General features: G+C 34.3%; 2 protein-coding genes across 5 annotated transcripts; one reads left to right on the top strand and one right to left on the bottom strand.

The window, feature by feature from the left end:
• Positions 1 to 60: 60 nt before the first annotated feature.
• LOC106172341 (uncharacterized) lies at positions 61 to 9,461 on the bottom strand. Of its 2 annotated transcripts, none has more exons than XM_087007311.1 (15): positions 9,298 to 9,461; positions 8,275 to 8,391; positions 6,887 to 8,118; positions 6,224 to 6,354; positions 5,517 to 5,643; positions 4,797 to 4,896; positions 4,372 to 4,520; positions 3,825 to 4,080; positions 3,530 to 3,643; positions 2,967 to 3,039; positions 2,418 to 2,531; positions 1,942 to 2,073; positions 1,678 to 1,764; positions 1,246 to 1,421; positions 61 to 832 (listed from the first exon to the last, which is right to left on the bottom strand). In XM_087007311.1, exons 1-15 carry the CDS (start codon positions 9,373 to 9,375, stop codon positions 698 to 700), a joined length of 3,021 nt encoding a protein of 1,006 aa, XP_086863437.1. In that variant the 5' UTR covers positions 9,376 to 9,461; the 3' UTR covers positions 61 to 697. The 2 variants fall into 2 exon arrangements, with proteins under 2 accessions (XP_086863437.1, XP_086863438.1); XM_087007312.1 differs by having other exon boundaries at positions 1,246 to 1,418.
• A 217-nt stretch (positions 9,462 to 9,678) lies between these two features.
• Positions 9,679 to 17,953, top strand: LOC106164831 (dihydroxyacetone phosphate acyltransferase-like). 3 transcript variants are annotated; one of them, XM_087007313.1, is made up of 15 exons: positions 9,679 to 9,962; positions 11,488 to 11,820; positions 12,033 to 12,235; positions 12,386 to 12,562; positions 12,795 to 12,924; positions 13,261 to 13,464; positions 13,735 to 13,886; positions 14,080 to 14,210; positions 14,615 to 14,835; positions 15,111 to 15,377; positions 15,585 to 15,664; positions 15,862 to 16,002; positions 16,332 to 16,543; positions 16,835 to 16,896; positions 17,275 to 17,953. In XM_087007313.1, the coding sequence occupies exons 2-15, from the start codon at positions 11,721 to 11,723 to the stop codon at positions 17,376 to 17,378; spliced, it is 2,184 nt and encodes a 727-aa protein (XP_086863439.1). In that variant the 5' UTR covers positions 9,679 to 9,962; positions 11,488 to 11,720; the 3' UTR covers positions 17,379 to 17,953. The 3 variants fall into 3 exon arrangements, with proteins under 3 accessions (XP_086863439.1, XP_013398326.2, XP_086863440.1); XM_087007314.1 differs by lacking the exon at positions 9,679 to 9,962 and adding an exon at positions 10,668 to 11,147; XM_013542872.2 differs by lacking the exon at positions 11,488 to 11,820 and having other exon boundaries at positions 9,680 to 9,962.
• Positions 17,954 to 18,437: the final 484 nt, after the last annotated feature.

Raw genomic sequence — 18,437 nt, 5'->3', positions numbered from 1 at the left:
TTCAAACGAGACACGGTAGAATAGTGGATGATAAATGCTTATTAGCTGAAAATTGTCAAGTACATCACATTTTTTCTTTTATTCGTATTCTTTGACAAAAAATACTTTATTTTAAAACTCTGGGGGGTGGGGTGGGGGCAATGCAGATTGAAAGTATCTCTTGAAAATATCTTGAATTTTGCAAACTGTACATTGTTTTGTCAGTAGAAGGTGCATCAGCTACTTCAGGAACCATATTAACATAACCATCAAGAGCAACATAAAGGTGCAACTTATGTTCCAACACTGATGCTTAACTGCCTCTAGCAAGATTAAAGCTACATATGATTACCAACCACGAAAACTGTTTGCATAGATGCATGTACGTAGTTGACCTGACCTTTGTTGTACCGGTATTGTTATTGTAGTCCAATAAATGTTTTGATCCAGATATCCAGATACTGATACTTTTATACTATGGCAGATGTCCAAAACATGACAAGGTGTATCTTGCAGATGTGGGTGCCACGTGTAAATTTCCAATGGTGTAAGTCATGAACGTGTCATGGTACAACCCGCACCTTTATATCACATGCACCCCACTGACTTGTAATGGTTCTATTACATAGCATTGGTCTTGGTGTCAACACCAGTTAAATTACACGCAGAACCTGGATAAAATGAGAAATTTCCAAAGCTACAGCCTTGTCATCATCAGTTAACAAGTGCAAGACACTAACTCTGGCCTGAACTCCCACTGGTTTCCCCAGAATCCCGTGCATAGGTAACCACCTGGTCCTTTGGCTTGATAATCCTTCCCAGTTAACACAAAATCTGGGACCAAATTTGAGAACTGGAATGAAACAAGTGATGAGACACATTCGTGGTATTTCACAACAAAACGGTTCTCTCATTTTAAGTTGCATCTCTCATTCAATTCTACTGTGTGGTAAAAAAAAAATCATTTTCAAGTTTTGTAGCCCTGTCAGTTAAAAATGTTCAAAGGATTTTAAATAGTAGTCAAAGCTAATGTTGTTCAGCCTTGTGTTGTTTTCTCTTTTGAAAAACATGGTGACAAATAATCTTTGTGAATTTGAATAGCACATGCGAAAAGTGGTAATGTATCTCATTCGACTGAACATAAAATTGAACTGTGCTCTCTTAAATACCCAATTGTACTATTCGAGAGTTCAAATGGAACTACATGTGTATTGCTTATAGCTTTTTGATAATAACTCTTAGATAATATGTGAACAGAGAACTCACGGGTGATCTTGCCATAGGTGGTATAGTTGGTGTGGCCAAAGTAATTGCATCCAGTAAACCTTGAGATGAGGTACCCATTATAACCAAGGCTAAGTGATTGCCTGTGTGGGGGGACAGAAAGACGGCACCCGTCTGGTTTACAGGGAAAGAACATCTCCCAAGCTTTAGACCATCTTCTGAAACAAAATGTAGGCTTTTCTAAATAAACTAATTTTTTTCTCATATGGACATGCATGGAAGAATTAGGCTGTTGTGATCACTCAGAACAATTTTTAATCATGTATCCTTGGTATGATATTATTTTTTTGCTTAAGAGCATTTGGTCATTTGACTCAAGATATCCCAGTGAAAACTGATCATTAAATGTTGAGTCAAAATGTCATAATTAGCTAGTGACTTCAGTGATCTTTAATATTTTACTGCAGGTCATACCTTTTAATTTAATTGGAACATGACTGAGTGCCTCTTTGGTAAATTTATTTTCATCTGGATTTCCAATGATGATTAAATTATGCTTTTCTGAAAATGGAATAAGAACCACTTGATATGTAAATCATGTGCAAATAACAGCATTAAAATATATAAATATCACTTTCTTACATAGACAATGAATGCAAATAATTAAATGTCACTTTACGAAGAACATATTACAAAACCTTTAATATTTCCCTTTCACAAAATAAGTATTTTACCTACCTGCTTGTTCTTCTTTTAAATCTTCATCCTTAATCACAGGGGCCATAGTATCTGAGGTCAAGAAGAACAGATTTGCCAGGTATACTGACAGCTGTCTTAACTGTTGTGTTATCTCACTGCCTGCCTGGCTGCCTGTCAAATATACCATACCAAATAGTATCACAACATATATCATATGCATCTCCTTTAATGTAACATGTATCACTGTAAACATTCAATCACAATAAAATATTTGTGAAGACCAAACTTTTATGTTTTCATCGAAATTATCTGTATTCAAATATTTGGTAAAACGTGTACCTGAAAACAAAAGTGACATCAATACAATCCAACAATAAGTCTAAGATCAGACACAATTAGATGGTAAGACACCTTACTATGCCAGTAACTAGAAGCCATAGAGGCATGCTGATGTATAGGTGAGTATTAAGTGACCTGTGAAACTCTGGGTGTCCAAATGGAATTTTGCATCATACCTGTAACAATAAGGAAAGGTTTCTCTGCTACTCTCCTGGCTGGACCCTGGGTATCTGGCAGCCTTACTTTTGACCCCAAAGCATCTGTAGAGCAAGAAGGCTGTCCCCATACAGCTAAAGTTATGATTTAGTTAAAATATAAATATTTTCATCTCATGATAAGACATTTGGAATCAATTTTACATGTCAATTGTACCAACTTAACACTAAACTCAACAGGCAAGGCATCACTTTTTGAGCAAAACAGTTTTAAAAAATTGACTGAAAGGAACAAGAATACAGAATTCCATCAAGCCTGTTCCATCAAGCAAGTTTTGTTACGTACATAACAAACATTATCATCAGTGATTGTTTAAACTATACAGGGGCGGATCCAGAGATGTTTTCTGACAGTCTTCCATATAATATTTGTTGATCCATTCTCAATTTTTTGACCGTCTTCCGACAGAAAAAAATTATATACCCGTCAATGTAAACTTGAAAATCTGACCGTCTTCCGGAAGACCCAGAAGACGGCCTAAATCCGCCCCTGCTATACTCTACAGCTACCTTGTTCTTCTTCAAGTACAAATATCTGTTCCAAACATTCCTGTCCAGCCAAGTTCACGGCAGTATTATCTATCTGATATGGTAAAAAGTGATAATTATATGACATGCAAACTAAAGCAAGCACTTTCACACTATACCAAAAGAATATGAATGTACAATAAAACAGTAGTAAAACAGATTTACATTAAACTGAAAAATTTCATAATTTCTCTGGTTTCTGATAGCATTTGAGATTTTTTAGATAATATGATTTAATTACTGTTCACTGTCATTCAGATAATCTATCTATTTTCATTCTTTTTATTCCTAATAATGCTTCAAATTGCAATAATAAATAACATTTTTATGGCTTAGTCCATTTTTATGAAAAAAAAAATTATGTAACTTGTAAATTTAAAAAGAAGACAGGTTACACTTAGAAAGATCAACATTACATTGTTCAGTTCAAGTTACCTTAAAAACTACTGAGGGTCTTAAATAAAAAACTGTGGAATCAAACTAAGTGTGAATGTTATAGAAACATTAGAGATTGCTTTTTAAAGAGAAGAAAAAGCAAAACTTACCAAAATCTCCTGATAATTATGCCACTGAATAGGTCTGTTTTCTGATCTTCTAATAGAAAATGCTTTCACATTGCTTGTCTTCATTATTATGGAAGAATCTTTAATTATATCAACCTATAAGATTTCATACAATATTGTAAATGAGAATGAAGCTGTTGTACCATTTCAAATAACTCAATATATAATTGTTTGATACGAGTTGTTATTCTAAATGATAAAGAATACCAATGGCAATTAAGCTAAATAGACTAATTTAATGTTCATATCATATGTTTAAAAATTACAAAAACAATACCTGGATTTTACTTGTCCTGAAAGGTGTGAGTTGAAGCAGAATCTGTATTCCTCTCATTGAGCCCCCAAAAGCAGGGTTGAGAACAGTATATGTAAAAGATTCTGGTCCAAATGCTGTTTGTGTGTATTTATTTCCAGATCCCACTGTACTGCAGCTATCAGCAGTACATGTGCTGCCCTCTTCAGGTATTGATGCATACTTTGATGTGAAATCCCTGAGCTGTTTGTCATTGACAGCCCCACCATCATTTGTCTCCCTGTAAATTTAAATGTATTTGTTTACCAAATGACTACGTAGCTAAAAAAAAAAAAAAGACTACGTAGCTAAATTAGACAAATGCTGAAATGTTTCTTATGTCTCAAAGTATCTTTCTCCATTAAATCAGTATTCACAGGTTAAAGTTGTGGGTACATGTATGACCACAAAATAGTCAACTAATAGTTTGTAAGATAATAACTAGCTCTAACAGTTTTATATTCTCTTAAGCCAAATCATACATAGGTAATTAGCATGAATAAATGAATCAAAACAAAACCATTTTCTTTACCGTGTATCCCACCACCAGTGTTCTTTGCCTGGTATTTCCTTGTATTCTACTGCCACTCCCGACTCCTGGAGAATCCTGTACATACGCCGCACAAAATATGGATGCACAGTTTTATCCATGGCGCCTATACGGAGGAGCACAGGAACACCCTTTTTTTCAAATAAATTTGGAGCCCATGTTCATTTCAGTGTAACTAATATCTCTAAAGCACAGTAAGATTTAGACATGTAAAAAAATCTTTTTAAATTCTATGTTCATTCTTGATGTATCATGTTTCCCAATGGCTAAAAACAATTCACATTTTTAACAACAAGGAAATATATTTGCCTCAATTGACATATATTAACTGTGCTTCAAGTACTGATGTGCAATCTCCAGAGAAAAAGCTCTGCCATTCATTTTAAGAACATGCCATAATTTCTCACCTTGAGATTTGATGCATGTCGGTCAGCATCATTCTCACTTATACATGCTTCCATCACAGACTTCACTGCTGGGTCAACGTGACTGGTGGCAATATCATGTCTGAAGTTTAGAGAAATTAATGAAAAAATTGAAATTATTTAAATCAAAATAACCATGAGATCCACAATTACGTTGTTGACATGTTCATTCACGCAGTCACTGTATGACTGGAAGGCAAAGTATTTGGTAGTCAGATGGAATAATTTCTTTTAAAATCTGGAAGAATTTAGATAATGGCATACACACCACATAACAAATGCCAATCAATATTTACTACTCTTCACATCAAATTTTGGCCTGCTTAGTCACACAGTCTGGTAGGCCTTTCTACTAGTCTGAATTAAACTAAACTAACCAAAATATGAGATCTGTAAATCTAGATAACAGGGCAAATGATCTAAAACAACCAACAACAAATTGCTAGTCTGATCAAACTTAGTCTGAGTTTCAGATCCAATATCGGCAAGATTCTTCACTTACAAGCTTTCATATATGCCCCATTGTGGGACAATGCATATCCACATAAGAAATTTAGAAAATGAAAAAGCTGTCACACATGACCTTAAGTTCAGGATAACTAGCTAAGAAACACTGTTATTATTATTTTTTTACTAGTCTGCTGGTGAATCATGTACTAATAATTTTGTTTGGACTGGTGGCTAATGTAGCAGACTCTTTACCTAAAGAACAAGTTGCTATCTCCATACTCTTCCTTCTTAATCCACCCAGCCAGAGATATCACAGCGAGGGCATAGTCAGGAAAATGTGTGGACAAATGCCAGGCTCCGTGACCTCCCATAGAGTGACCTAAAGATGGATGAAGTAAGTTCTTCAATTCAAAATGAAATTAATACTCACTTTTCCTCCATTTCTTATACTATTACTACTTGTATTAAAAAAAATAAATTTAAAATTAAAATTAAATTTGAAATTACATTAAATAAACCCCTTATTCTATATCAAATACATATGTACCTCATTTATATTTTGACAATGAGTCTTATGAAAAAAATAACCATATTAATATACTTTGTACTGTATACTGATGTCTTTACTTAATTTTTTACTCAATAATGCACTAAATTTAAGTAATCAATACATTAATCTTAATATATTCTGAATGCATTCTTCTGACCCATTTAAAATATCTATTTCTTAACTATAATATCAAATAATGCATTACAAATGTCACTTTCATTTATTCACTGGACACTACAGCCAGGTAGATTAAAAGACTCAACTATCATACATGCCCTTTGATTAGGAAGTTATACCTTACCGCTTCACCTGGAAATTGCTTGCTTGGGGTGAGTTGTTATTTCTGACACTGCCTCAGAAAAACACAAAGAAAATATCTATCAGAACTGTATTCTCACTATTTTCTAACCTGCAAATATAACATGGTTCTTGCTTGCAAGGTTTCTGAATATTTTTGAGCCCTTCAGCAGATCTTCCAATTGGTTGAGAGCTGTCATTGCAGTCAGAGCACCAGGTCCTTCCCAGTTGTGAGCACCATGTCTGAAGTACACCAGATTATACTAGTGAAGATGGAATAAGATATATATATATATATACATTAAAGGTGATATTAAACACAGTCAGCTATTAATATATGAATCCTTTACTTTCAATATGGTCCAGCTGCCCTGTGGTAGTAAGTTGCCATATTCAACCTTTTATCAATTGCATGTGTATGTGAATTATATATACTTTATATATATATATATATATATATATATATAAATTGTATTTGCTTTGCATTTTTGAGTGTCAAAAATAAACTTGAAGAAAGAAACTGTACAAACTGAGAAATATGGAATGTAAATAAAATGGCATCAGCTGTCTCTATTTGCACATGAATAAATTATAAAATTGCTTTATGTATCTCATCCAGTTTATACATAAAGGTTCATAGATCTTTTTGCATGCCAAAACTAAAAATAAATTTTCATTAGTTTATCCACTCTGGGAAGGCAGATTATGATACCAAATTTGTACAAAAGACAACTTATAAACATGAATTAGAATTATGTTAAGATTCAAACAATACCTTGTTGGTGCCAAGACCCATGCTTTCTCCAGTCCAAATATAAACTTGCCATTGCTCATCCTTTTATAGCTGTCAGCCTGGTTCTGTGGAGGGACAGTAGTGCCATGTAATGTGAGCAACACAGGACATACTCCTCCCTCACAATCTCGCAGAGGTTGTATGGCAGCTGCATGCTGGACTGAGCCATCGTGGTCCACAAAAGTAAACAAGAAGGACTCTCTCTGTCTTCTACACCGCAGAGTGACTGGATATAGCAGCTGTCCCTCAGAGGTTGACACTTTGAGTTTCAACATGATATCAATACATTCTTCAACAATTTCAGCTTCATTTGAAATGAGTTTGATCACAATAGGCATGGCCTGTCCAGGTGCAATGTCATATGGAATGTGGGGACTGGCCACAGACAGGTCTGACCCATCAGACTGTTCTTGTACTGTTATCTTTATATTTTTTAACCATTTAGTAGAATGTGTGTTTACAATAGGCAGTGGAATGTAACCAGTAAACAGATACCCATCAATTAAATCAGGCAAGAAGTGAGGCTTTAAAATATCAAAACTTGATGTTGTTACCTTGATCTCACACTTGACATTCTGGACAGCTTTAGTTCTCAACCGTATATATATTGTGTGTATTCCTCTCTCCAACTGAACAGAAAACCAAAATTTTTCTCTGTGATAAACATCCCCAACAACAGGCAACCCATCCACTAATACTGTATTTACGCCTTCACATTGCAATAATATATTCTGACCATTCTCTGTCACTGCAAACTCCCCAACCAGCCAACCCTGCCACTCTGTGATGCCCACAGACCCCAGTGAGTTGACCAACTCTCCCCATTTGACATCAGGAGAGATCTGTAATATCTGACCTGGAGCTTTCTGTATATGTGTCTGCCATCTCACCTCGCCATCAGAGATCAATTCAGAGAACATTTTCCACCCTTTTTTATATCTGTTTGCTGAGACATTTGCAATTCCTCCCATAGCTGCCACAGGGTCTCCATCAACTTCCATCTTTCCAATGACGAAGGGCCCAAGGAAATGCCATTCTTTAATAAAGCTGCTGACTTTCCCTAGGAGTTTTGAGGCTTGCTTGAAGCTGCTGGTAGCCAGTGCTGTCTTTTGCAAGTTTTGATACACATGGCCCAATGATGCCCATAACCAACTGTCAGTCTGTGAGCCAGACTCCTGCAAGACTTGGATTAAACAGGGAATGGCTTTTTCATACTAGAAAAAAAAAAAAAAAAAAAAAAAAACTTCTGGTGTTTAATGAACTCTTTTAATCTGTCTTAAGGAAAAATTAATACTCTTAAAGTTGATTTTTCTTGAATGAAATTTTATCTAAAATCCCCTTTAAAAGGTTTGTCGAAATTTTCAACTTACCTCATTATTGATCCTTAGATAATCTATTGCTCTTGCATTTATTGCTTTAAGTGAACAACCAGATTTGGAAGATTTCAGATGTTTGCTTTCCTTTTCTAACAAATCTGTGGAGGACTTCTGTAACATAAATACATGGTGAGCTGACATTCATAAGAAATGGATATCCTCATTTAAAACTTGGGAGTGATTTTAAAGCATGATTAATAGAGCACCAAATAAATGTGATTGCATGTGTGCGATAAAGCTGCGTATATTGCGATGTTTTTGTGCAATGTACCCACTTGTGGGGACAGCCTCGACATCTTGTTTGCAAGTTCATTAGTATGATTGTCATAACATATTGATACATGCAGTCATTTCCATTTGCCCTGTTCGAGCTTATCAATAGAGAATTAAAAAAAAAAGTTAAGCTATAACCTTGACTGAATAATCTAAAAAGCAATATAAAACAACATGAAAATACCAAACCTGTCTACCATAAAAATTAAAATATCATAATTGGTTAGGTATACCAGTATGTGTCCACGTTAAATGTAACACCCCATTTCCATAGATTTTAGATCGATCTATCCCTGTGGGGAGTCTCACTAGATTACTGTCAGCTTGGCCGGCTTAAGCGTCTGTCCCACCTACTAAAAGCTGTAAGGGGGTAATTAACTATGGTGCCCACTCAGCTGACTGCAATTTAGCGTGAACCCCCAGGGAGTTAGGTCAATCTAAAACTTAATCTTTAGATTGATCTAAATCTCTGGGAAAGCACCCTAAGACCCCATTTCCAGAGATTAGATCGATCTACTTTAGATCGACCTAACTCCCTGGGGGTTTACGCCAAATAGCTGTCAGCCGGGCGGACACGAAAGTTAATTACCCCCTTACAGCTTGTAGTAGGCGGGACGGATATTTAAGCCGGATTATCTGACAGTAATCTAGTGAGACTCCCCGCGGGGATAGATCGATCTAAAAGCTCTGGGAATACAGCCTAAGTCAACAGTAATCAGCCAAAAGCATTTAACATGCACTTACCAACAAATCTTTTTTCTTTGAATTTGTTGGCCCCGCTAAAAATAAAGAAAATGTTATGACAATCCACGATAGATGCATTACTGAAACGCACACACGCAAGATTATCAATAATATACATATATAGACAGGTCTAACTTCTACACATGTCAACTCATGTTGATACTCGGACTTCACTCAAAGAAGAGCTCTCTTTGCTTGGTTCTCATAATAATAAAGAAATGCAACCGGTTGGTAGTGAAGCAACGATAATTACTAAATATTATTGCATAGATAATATAAGTTTTAGATTTTCTATTTTACTTATGGTACCATAATGTGATAAGGGGCACAGTAAAATGTTTAGTGATTAGGATTTTGCTAAGAAATTTTGGGAACTAGTCAAGTAATAAGGCGATTCAATGCACCAAGGCAGGCGGCACCGACCAGTTGTGTATGCTGTCTCTAAGGACGGTTATTAAATCTTGAATACCATTTGTGTAGCGAAAATGACAAGACTTTTGACTTGAATACTCGAAGTATTTTTTTCTGAACACGTACGATATCAAAGCGGTGTTAAGATTCACCAGCATTTTTTTATTTGAGCCAAAGGGTAACTGAAGCCAAAGTGAAGATAGAGATGGCAGCCAGTAGAGAAGAACAATCAAGGAACTCTTGGATAAAGGAAGGCAAGTACTTCTTGCTCTAATTTCTCAGCTGTTAGTTAGTTTATTTTTACTCTGCTTAAAAAGGCAAGCATAGACATTGTGTTAACCAAATCTACTTTGCAGCAGTACGCTTTTGTAAAATGTAACGCGATACTGCAGTTGTTATAACTGACCCCAGTTTTTGACTGATATAATAAATCCACTTTTACGGCTTTAATTTTTCAAGTAAATAGCAAAATATTTTTTTGTTATTAGATTTTTTCTACACCACCGTTCTTTGCTTTTTTTATACATACTCAGTCATTTCTCTTTGGTTCAAAATAACATATTAACATTTACTTCTACTAGTAGTACATTGTACAATGTACTGTACAAGCACCTTACTACTACATGTAGATATAGATCTATAGTGCTTAGTTTATTTGTTTATTTAACCTGCTACAGTTTGTAAGAGAAGAATGGCTTGCTTTACCAACTGGCATCATTTTGGTTTGTATGGTTAGGTCAGATTTATATCTGAATAAATCTACACCTTTTTGTTCATTCTTATGGTTCAGAATTCCCAGCCATAAACTGTCCATGTGGTTTTTGTAATTCTCACAATTTTAATTTAATTAAATTATTTAATTTAATTAAATTAAATTTAATTAAAATATGTTTATATGTCACTCTCTGACTGGTAAGATATTCCTTCTTAATATGCGTATGAGCAAAGTGATTAAGATCTTATTTTAAGACATCCAACCATTTAGTTATCATTATTTTTCACTCTTTTCCTATTATTACTACTCTTCTTTTTTAACATGAGAGAATGGAAAAGTTTTAGCTGCAAGTTAACATGACTTTGTAATGTAGAGTGACAATGAAAGTGGACCCTAAACAGATATAGATTTATTCAGATTATTTAAAAGGATGTATATTCAGTGTATTACACTCGCTTTTCAACATGTTTAAATGTACTACAAGCTTAATAGTTCTGCAGATTGATATTGCTTTGATACTTGTATGTATTTTCTTTTGTTGCAAGATGCCTGAACATCAGTTTTTTCACCTTTGAAACTGCATTTAATCCTGTATTTGTTCAGTATGTCAGCAAGCTTTGATGTGACTAAGCATGAATTGACTTTTATGAGGGATATAGGACCTTGTACACCTTTCATGTAACAGCGTACAAAACGGGTTACAGAAAAGAGTTTAAAATCTTAGGTACAATTGGGCAAAAAGGTCTTGTTTGAAATGTCCATTTAAGGCTATAATTTTATAATTTTGGCATCTTGCCATCTTGGTGTGCATACCGTTTAACGATTAATATTTTCTGTTGTGAACAGTTATATGTAATAATCTATTTTAAGAAGAATATATATATTCTTTTTTACTTAATTTTTTTTCTTTTTTTACTTAATTTTCTGTTCAAATTTTAGTATTTTTTTCTTAAATAATTTAGAAATTGTATTATTTGGTGTTATATATATCTTTTAATTTAACTGATTAGAAAATAGAAAATCCCATTTTAAGGCCTAATTCAATGTTTTTTATTACCATCTAGGCCACTGACTTTTCCAGATGATGACCCATCTTTCTACACATCATGTCCAGCTTGAGGATTCACTATTTTTGGCATATCTCGGAGACCGAGAATTAAATAATTGAAGACATTTGGTCAAAAATATGACAGACATCTACTGATGAAAATGCTTTTTATCCTTGAATAATTTCTCACGATCATCAGTTTATCCCAAACCCTTTTAAATTTACATTATTGTGTGAAAGTGTTGTGTCATGATATTGAAAAAGACTGTAACAAAAATTAGTGCTAAACTCTTCTTGGTCAACACAATTTCAAGGATGACTTTTTGCACATCTTATAAATTACATATAAGTAAGTGAAATATATGACTTCTGTGAAAATGATGTTTGATTCTCATGAATGCATACCTCCATCATTAAAAAAAAATGATGTAAAAATATCTTGTTTTCAGATATTCATTTTTATGACACCATTTATTAGGTATATGACAGTGTTAATTCTAAGTAAAAGAAAAGAGATCACAAATTTGTTATTTAGAAAATAATGGCTACTGTATTCACCAGATGATCCCCACAAGCTCCCTCCATTCCCCGTGTTCAAGGATGGATACGAGGATATATTGGAGGACAGAAGAGGAAATAGTGACCTAAGGTTTGCCATAAGGTCAAGAGAGGTGCCAGCATACAAATATAATCATCCAAGAACATCAGCACAGATCAAGGAATATGTCAGGAAAAGTGACAGGGTGACCTTCACTATTGAACAGGTGAACATGCTAGAATTGGTTCTCTGAAAATCTGCAATTTTGAAATATACCTGTAGAAATTTGACCATAACTTTTGTACTGGATATAGTGTTCCACTGTAAAAGCTGACAGGTGGAACATTATTCAATGTACCATTATTATTCTTAATAGGTTGCCTCTGAGACAGGCATGCCCAAGGCAGAAGTGGAGAAAGAAGCCAATGCAATTCTAGATGAAATGGCGCACAATCTACGGATGGGAGCCATAAGGGGAATTGCCACTGTCTTGCCAAAAGTAATGAAGAAAATGTACAACAGGGTTTATGTCAACAAAGAAGGAATTTCAAGAGTAAGCATGAAATCAAAAGTTTCTGTACCAGTATATCTTGCAAATAAAAAGAATAGAAATCTAGGAAAAGGAAGCAATAAACTTAATGAAGGGGAACATTTTTGTTTATGATTTGAGATTCAAAAAGTGAGTGTTTATTGTCCTGGGCATACACTTGCATTTCTAAATACATTTTCAAGTACAGTACAATATTGCTTTTAATTTATTGTTTTCTGATTGGTTATTTTACCAGGTGCAGCATTTGATAAAAGAATATCCAGTCATATTAATGCCAAGTCACAGAAGTTATGCAGACTTCCTCTTGATGTCCTACGTGTTCTATCACTATGATCTACCTCTGCCAGTTATTGCAGCTGCCATGGGTAAATTTTGCCATAAGCTCTAGTAGATTTATTTATTGTATTTGTTTATCTTTTCAATAGATATTTACTCTTTTTGTGAAGAATAACAAAATAAACCTGTATGGTTTTTGAGAGGAGAAACTAAAAAAAAAAAAAGAATGAAAAGCTCTGGGTGAAAAGTCAATATAATTGATGCAAAAGGCATATTTTTTCCCCTGTTTACATTATAAAACTTTGCTGGAATTTTTTAATGACTCATTCAAAGCATTGATATATTTCACAAACCAAAAATCAGTTTTTATTTGGTTACTGCAATGGATGTGTCCGGTTTTATCCAAATATTTTACTTACTTTCAGATTTCATGGGTATGAATTTTGTTGGTTGGCTTCTCAGAAACTCTGGTGCATTTTACATCCGCAGAACCTTTGGTACAGACAAGTTATATTGGTCAGTGTTCACTGAGTATGTACAAACACACATTACCAATGGTGATGCACCTGTGGAGTTCTTTGTGGAAGGGACAAGGAGCAGAACAGGAAAATCTTTGGTGCCAAAGCTGGGTAAGTGTTTCTTTTGTAGCATGAAATAATAATTATTAAAATAATAAAATATTAAATATTTTTTTTATTTGATTGAGGTGTCTGTCAGAGAAGTCAATGTTTTTAACCATAAGGCAATCAATTTGGAAACAATTAATGCAATTCTCTTATTGATGTAAGATTATTCTGTCCTTATGTGTTCTGAGTAGTATATGATGAGGTAATGGACAAAGCCCAGGGATGGACTAACCTTGTTAAATATTAATATAATGTTTCATCAATTATTTCCAGGGATGATGAAGGCTTGCCTGGAACCCTACTTCAAGGCCCATGTCCCTGACATCATGGTGCTTCCTATAAGTATCAGCTATGATAGAACACTGGAGGAGAGCCTGTACTCCTATGAGTTGTTGGGAGTTCCAAAGCCAAAAGAGTCCACTTCAGTAAGAACATCTGATAACTTTGATCAGTGACATTTTTGTAGTGAAGGGTGTGTGTGTGTCAAACAAAAACAAACAACTTTTTTTTTCTTTCAAATTATCTTAGTATTTGCAAGGCAGAGTGAAAGATTTGTTTGTTTCTATTTTTTCTGTGATGTCATTACTTACAGCACAAACGTGACATTCTTTCTTATAGGGATTGCTGAAAGCTAGCAGTATACTCAATGAAGATTTTGGCAATATTCATATGTTTATTGGTGAACCAATATCAATCCGACAGTTTTCCATAGGAAAGATAGACAGGGTTCAACACAGCTTGGCACCAAGGTTTGTTAACAGTCTCCATGCTTTGATTATAATTGTGCATTTTCAACTTTGAATATTATTTCTGCTTTGATTCACATTTGGGTGTCAGATATTGCAATAACCCATTTCACTTATCCTTGTTGTAAATTTGTTAGGCAAAGCATGGGTATTTCTTTGTATAAAGTTTTATGATTACATTCTGAATGCAAAATTTATATCATTTAGCATTTGTTATTGGAACCATATCACTACTACATGGTCATGTATACTTATACAACTTTTTTTAACGTATTGACGATCTGACACACATGATAGAAAGACTGTAGTACACACTAACATATGTATGATCTGTGTTGTAAAGCTCCAATAGTGTTTATCCATAACAATATCCATGTGACTACAATCAGTTTATCTCAAACTTGCAGATACATTGCTAGTCTCACAAGTGATGAAGAAAAACTGATGAAGGAACTTGCCTATCAAGTTGTTCTAGAACAGCAGAAACACATGGTGATATCTCCCTGGGCCTTGGTGGCAACAGTCCTCATTCAGAACAAAGATGGCATTGATCTTCAACAGCTGGTCAAGGAGGTTGAATGGCTGAAGAGACAGACAGCTAACTTAGGTGGTTATGTGGATTGGCCAGGTATTTACAGAAACTCTGAAACAGTGGTCTTGGATTTGAATGACTGCCTGTACCAAAAACCACCTTTTAGCTATGTCTAACTGATATGATATTTAGTTATAAGTAAAGCATTTATAGAGCTAAAAGTAAAAATGTATTACACTTAGACTTAAAGAAACCATATCAAAAGACAAAGAGAAGAAATAATATAAAAATGATATAAAATATAAAAATAAGGATGATGAATTAGGTTTTATCATGACAGAAACACTCAAATAATTTTTTCAATCTTCTAGGCAATGAAAAACCAGAGATGGTGATAAGAGCAAGGCTGGAACTTCACAAACACATCCTTGATATATCAGATGAAGATTTTGTGGAGCTTAAGAACATCAAGCCGCCCCCCAATGTGACCCCAGAGTTACGCCGAGATGGTGTAATATCCCAGGCAGCTTTGCAGGTGCTTTTGTCGTTGTACAGAAACCAGCTTCTCTATCTGTTTGTGAGGCCTGCCATGGTGACGCTTGCAGTGAATGGCTGTCTTCAGGAGACCATGTCAATGGGTAAGAGACAGGGTAGAAATGTTTACTTAATGGAAACCTTTTGAATCGACCACTAGTAGTTTAAATTCTTTATTAGTCATTTTAGGTACACTGTAAACTTCAGTGTCCATTGTCACTGTGTCCATTGTTGGGGATGAAAATGCTTATAAAGAGAATTGTGTAAAACTTATTAGTAAATTGACTTCGCATTTTATATTATTTTTGCAGATGAACTCTTTAAGAGATATGAATTTTTGGAACACCTATTCAGACATGAGTTTGTTTTCAAGCCAGGACAGACTAAAGAGGTATGTACTTTTAAGATGTATTAAAATGTTAATAAAAAATAGTCTTTTAACTACTGCACTATATTTGCTAACAAAAAAAAAAAAAAAAAAAAAAAAGAAGAAGGAAGAAGCCTTTGGATTTTGTATAAATAATAGATCATTTTAATTACTTAGGAACTGTTAATAGATTATTTTCATCCATTTTGTTTTCTCACCAGGATTTTGACAAAGCTTTACTCAACCTGACTCATGGTGGTGGATTAGTTATTGTGGACAATCAAGTGCAGATCAAGAAGTCAACCAATAAATACACAACATTCCTTAGTCTCATGTTTGAACCTTTCCTACTAGCTTATTGGGTAAGAAAAAAATAATATATTTTTTTCTTTTTGTTAAATTGGGGTTATCCAATGGAAATTGAATAATAAGGTGCAGGAACTCATCAAGAAAGATTCAGTTGTTTAAACAACAGCAAAGAAAAAGTTTGATCTCATGTTGACTTATTTATGAGATCAAACTTTCCTCTGCATTGTAATCTTTACATGATACGTTCATTTTTTTAAATAAATTAATTTTTCTTAATAGACATGAAGACATTCTCTGCCAATAAAAAAGGGTTAAGTTATATCAGGTTTAATTCTTTGTTAAAAAGTATAATTACGGTAGTAATTGTATTCACAATCCTCAGGTACTCTGTAAACACTTCCTGTCATTGGGGTGTGATGTGAATGGCAAACCTCTGCCAAAGAAGCCCAAAGTGGTGTGCAAGGAGGCCCAGCAGTTGGCTGTGAGGTGGCTACAGGAGGGAAGCCTCAAGCATTATGAGGTGATGAACCTGGATATACTGGGCAATGGGTTGTTGTCAATGATCCACATGGGAGCTGTGGCCAAAGATAAAAGGTATTTTTTACAATGGAGGTATTTTTACAAATGGGTCTTTCACTTTGCCTCGCAATACAATGGAAAGGAAAAATTAAAGAAAAAATGTTTGGGGTTGTAATACACCATGATGATCTTGTTATTGTTTGAAAGCAGAAGATTTTAATGTAACTTATAGAGATTTTTATACAACTGTAATATACAAATAAACATGTGAGAACAGCCTTTTTTTTTGCCTAATACTAGTTCTGAATGTGTTTCTTGCATGTCCATTCCATACTGTTTGTCACCATATTAAATCCTTATTTTTAGGAGTGGCGAAACATATGTATCACCCAATCAAGTGACAGTTTCCAGCATAAGTGAACAAATAGGTATGGTATTAGGGTACACTTTAAGAACAGTTCTTATTTAAATCATCTTATATCTTTTTTTCAGTTTTAGTAAAGACAATAAATAATGCATTGTGGGCCCTGGGCCTAAGTAAGTAATTATGTGTAACAGATTTCTTGCTGATATTACAGGCCTGTAGCCAGCAATTTGGATGGAGGGTGCAATTTTTTAAAAGTAGACCTTTTTACCCCTTTACCAGTAGTTGGCACCACTTTGGGGAAATGGCTTAGACCCAGTATGAACTTTTTTTGGTCAAAAGGGCAATTTTTTTTCAATCCACCGTCCTATGGGCCTGTATTAATTTTCATGAGCTAAACTGTAGAATATGTGTTATTCAAGTCATTCATATAATATTTCAGGCAGATACATTGAACTCCCTGCTGTGCCAGACCCAAGATTCAACAGCACACCAAACTTCAGTTCACAGTCTAAAGATAAAGTTACTGTGCCAGCAAAACTTTGAAGCATCTTTTTGAAAGAAATTGTCAAAAATAAGTGTCATAAGAACTGTGAATTTCTGCGTAAAATTGTAACAGAGTAAACTTTTTGCCCATACACAAAAATGCGCTATGTTGTACATATATATAAATTGCTTCCTTTTTGAATTTTAAAGTTGCTCATGTAGCGTGCATTAAGGCAATGAACTCATAAAATTAATTATCATGTTAAATTATTATCCACATAAAATTTCTGGAGTAATCTGATGTACTTTGAGCCAGCTTAGTATTTTTATGGCTTAAGTGTACATTTAGTCTTGATTAAATTTGTAGTAAAAACTGAAGCAGTTCATCAGACTCATTTACTATTTAATTTGTTTGTAAAGTGCAATGTCTTAGTAACTTGGCTCAAGTGCTTTTTTATCACTTGAATTATTAAGTCAACCCATGAGCTTTAATTACATGTAATAGAGTTATTTTGTATGATGAACTAGTCTTATGCTTGGTGCAAATAAATGAATAGAAGTCATGTCTTTTAAAACTGTTACATAATTTTAATATCATCAAATAAATGATATCCTGCTTACTGTTACTGCTGTTATATGGAGATGTTTGTTATGAATATTACAGACGTATAGTTAGCTGACTTGAGCAGTTGTCATCAAGCCTGATTTTACAGATGCCTTGTAAATTTATACACTGTTAATTTTGGGATTCAATATTTTAAAGAACAATTTTAACTCTCATGCTGATCTTTGACACTATTAAGAATCTATTATGCATATGTTCAACCAAATTCACATTAAAATCACCAGGAACAGCATTATGCTTTTAACAGATGGTCATGCATTTCCAGTTCTTCTAATACTATAAGTTTTCTCACAATAAATTTAGAATTTGAAGGGCATTCACTCCAAAAGTAGGTTCAGTTGAAATTTTAAACACCACTCTCCCCCCCCCCCCCCCCTTAAATAACTATGTAGCCTAAAATTGCATCAAAATTTGTGAACTTTTTTTTTTTGCTACATTGACCAATTAGACAATTTTTGACCCAGGATTGACGAGTTTTAGTCCAGTCCAATGAC

Source organism: Lingula anatina, chromosome 2 (genome assembly GCF_051362555.1).
Source record: "Lingula anatina isolate TDL-2025a chromosome 2, LinAna3.0, whole genome shotgun sequence".
NCBI lineage: Eukaryota > Metazoa > Brachiopoda > Lingulata > Lingulida > Lingulidae > Lingula > Lingula anatina.
The sequence above is the reverse complement of the archived record's forward strand: the minus strand, read 5'-3'. Positions and strand labels throughout refer to the sequence as shown.

Bases quoted from the DNA above. Each gene is read 5' to 3' on its own strand.
- LOC106172341 (XM_087007311.1), bottom strand. From the start codon at position 9,375: ATGCATCTATCGTGGATTGTCATAACATTTTCTTTATTTTTAGCGGGG. The intron at 6,355-6,886 runs GTATTGTTTGAA...GGTGTACTTCAG, and splicing joins TGGGTCTTGGCACCAACAAG to ACATGGTGCTCACAACTGGG. The intron at 3,644-3,824 runs GTATTGTTTTTG...GAAATCTTATAG, and splicing joins TCAGGACAAGTAAAATCCAG to GTTGATATAATTAAAGATTC.
- LOC106164831 (XM_087007313.1), top strand. From the start codon at position 11,721: ATGATATTGAAAAAGACTGTAACAAAAATTAGTGCTAAACTCTTCTTG. The intron at 12,236-12,385 runs GTGAACATGCTA...TATTCTTAATAG, and splicing joins TGACCTTCACTATTGAACAG to GTTGCCTCTGAGACAGGCAT. The intron at 13,887-14,079 runs GTAAGAACATCT...TCTTTCTTATAG, and splicing joins AGCCAAAAGAGTCCACTTCA to GGATTGCTGAAAGCTAGCAG.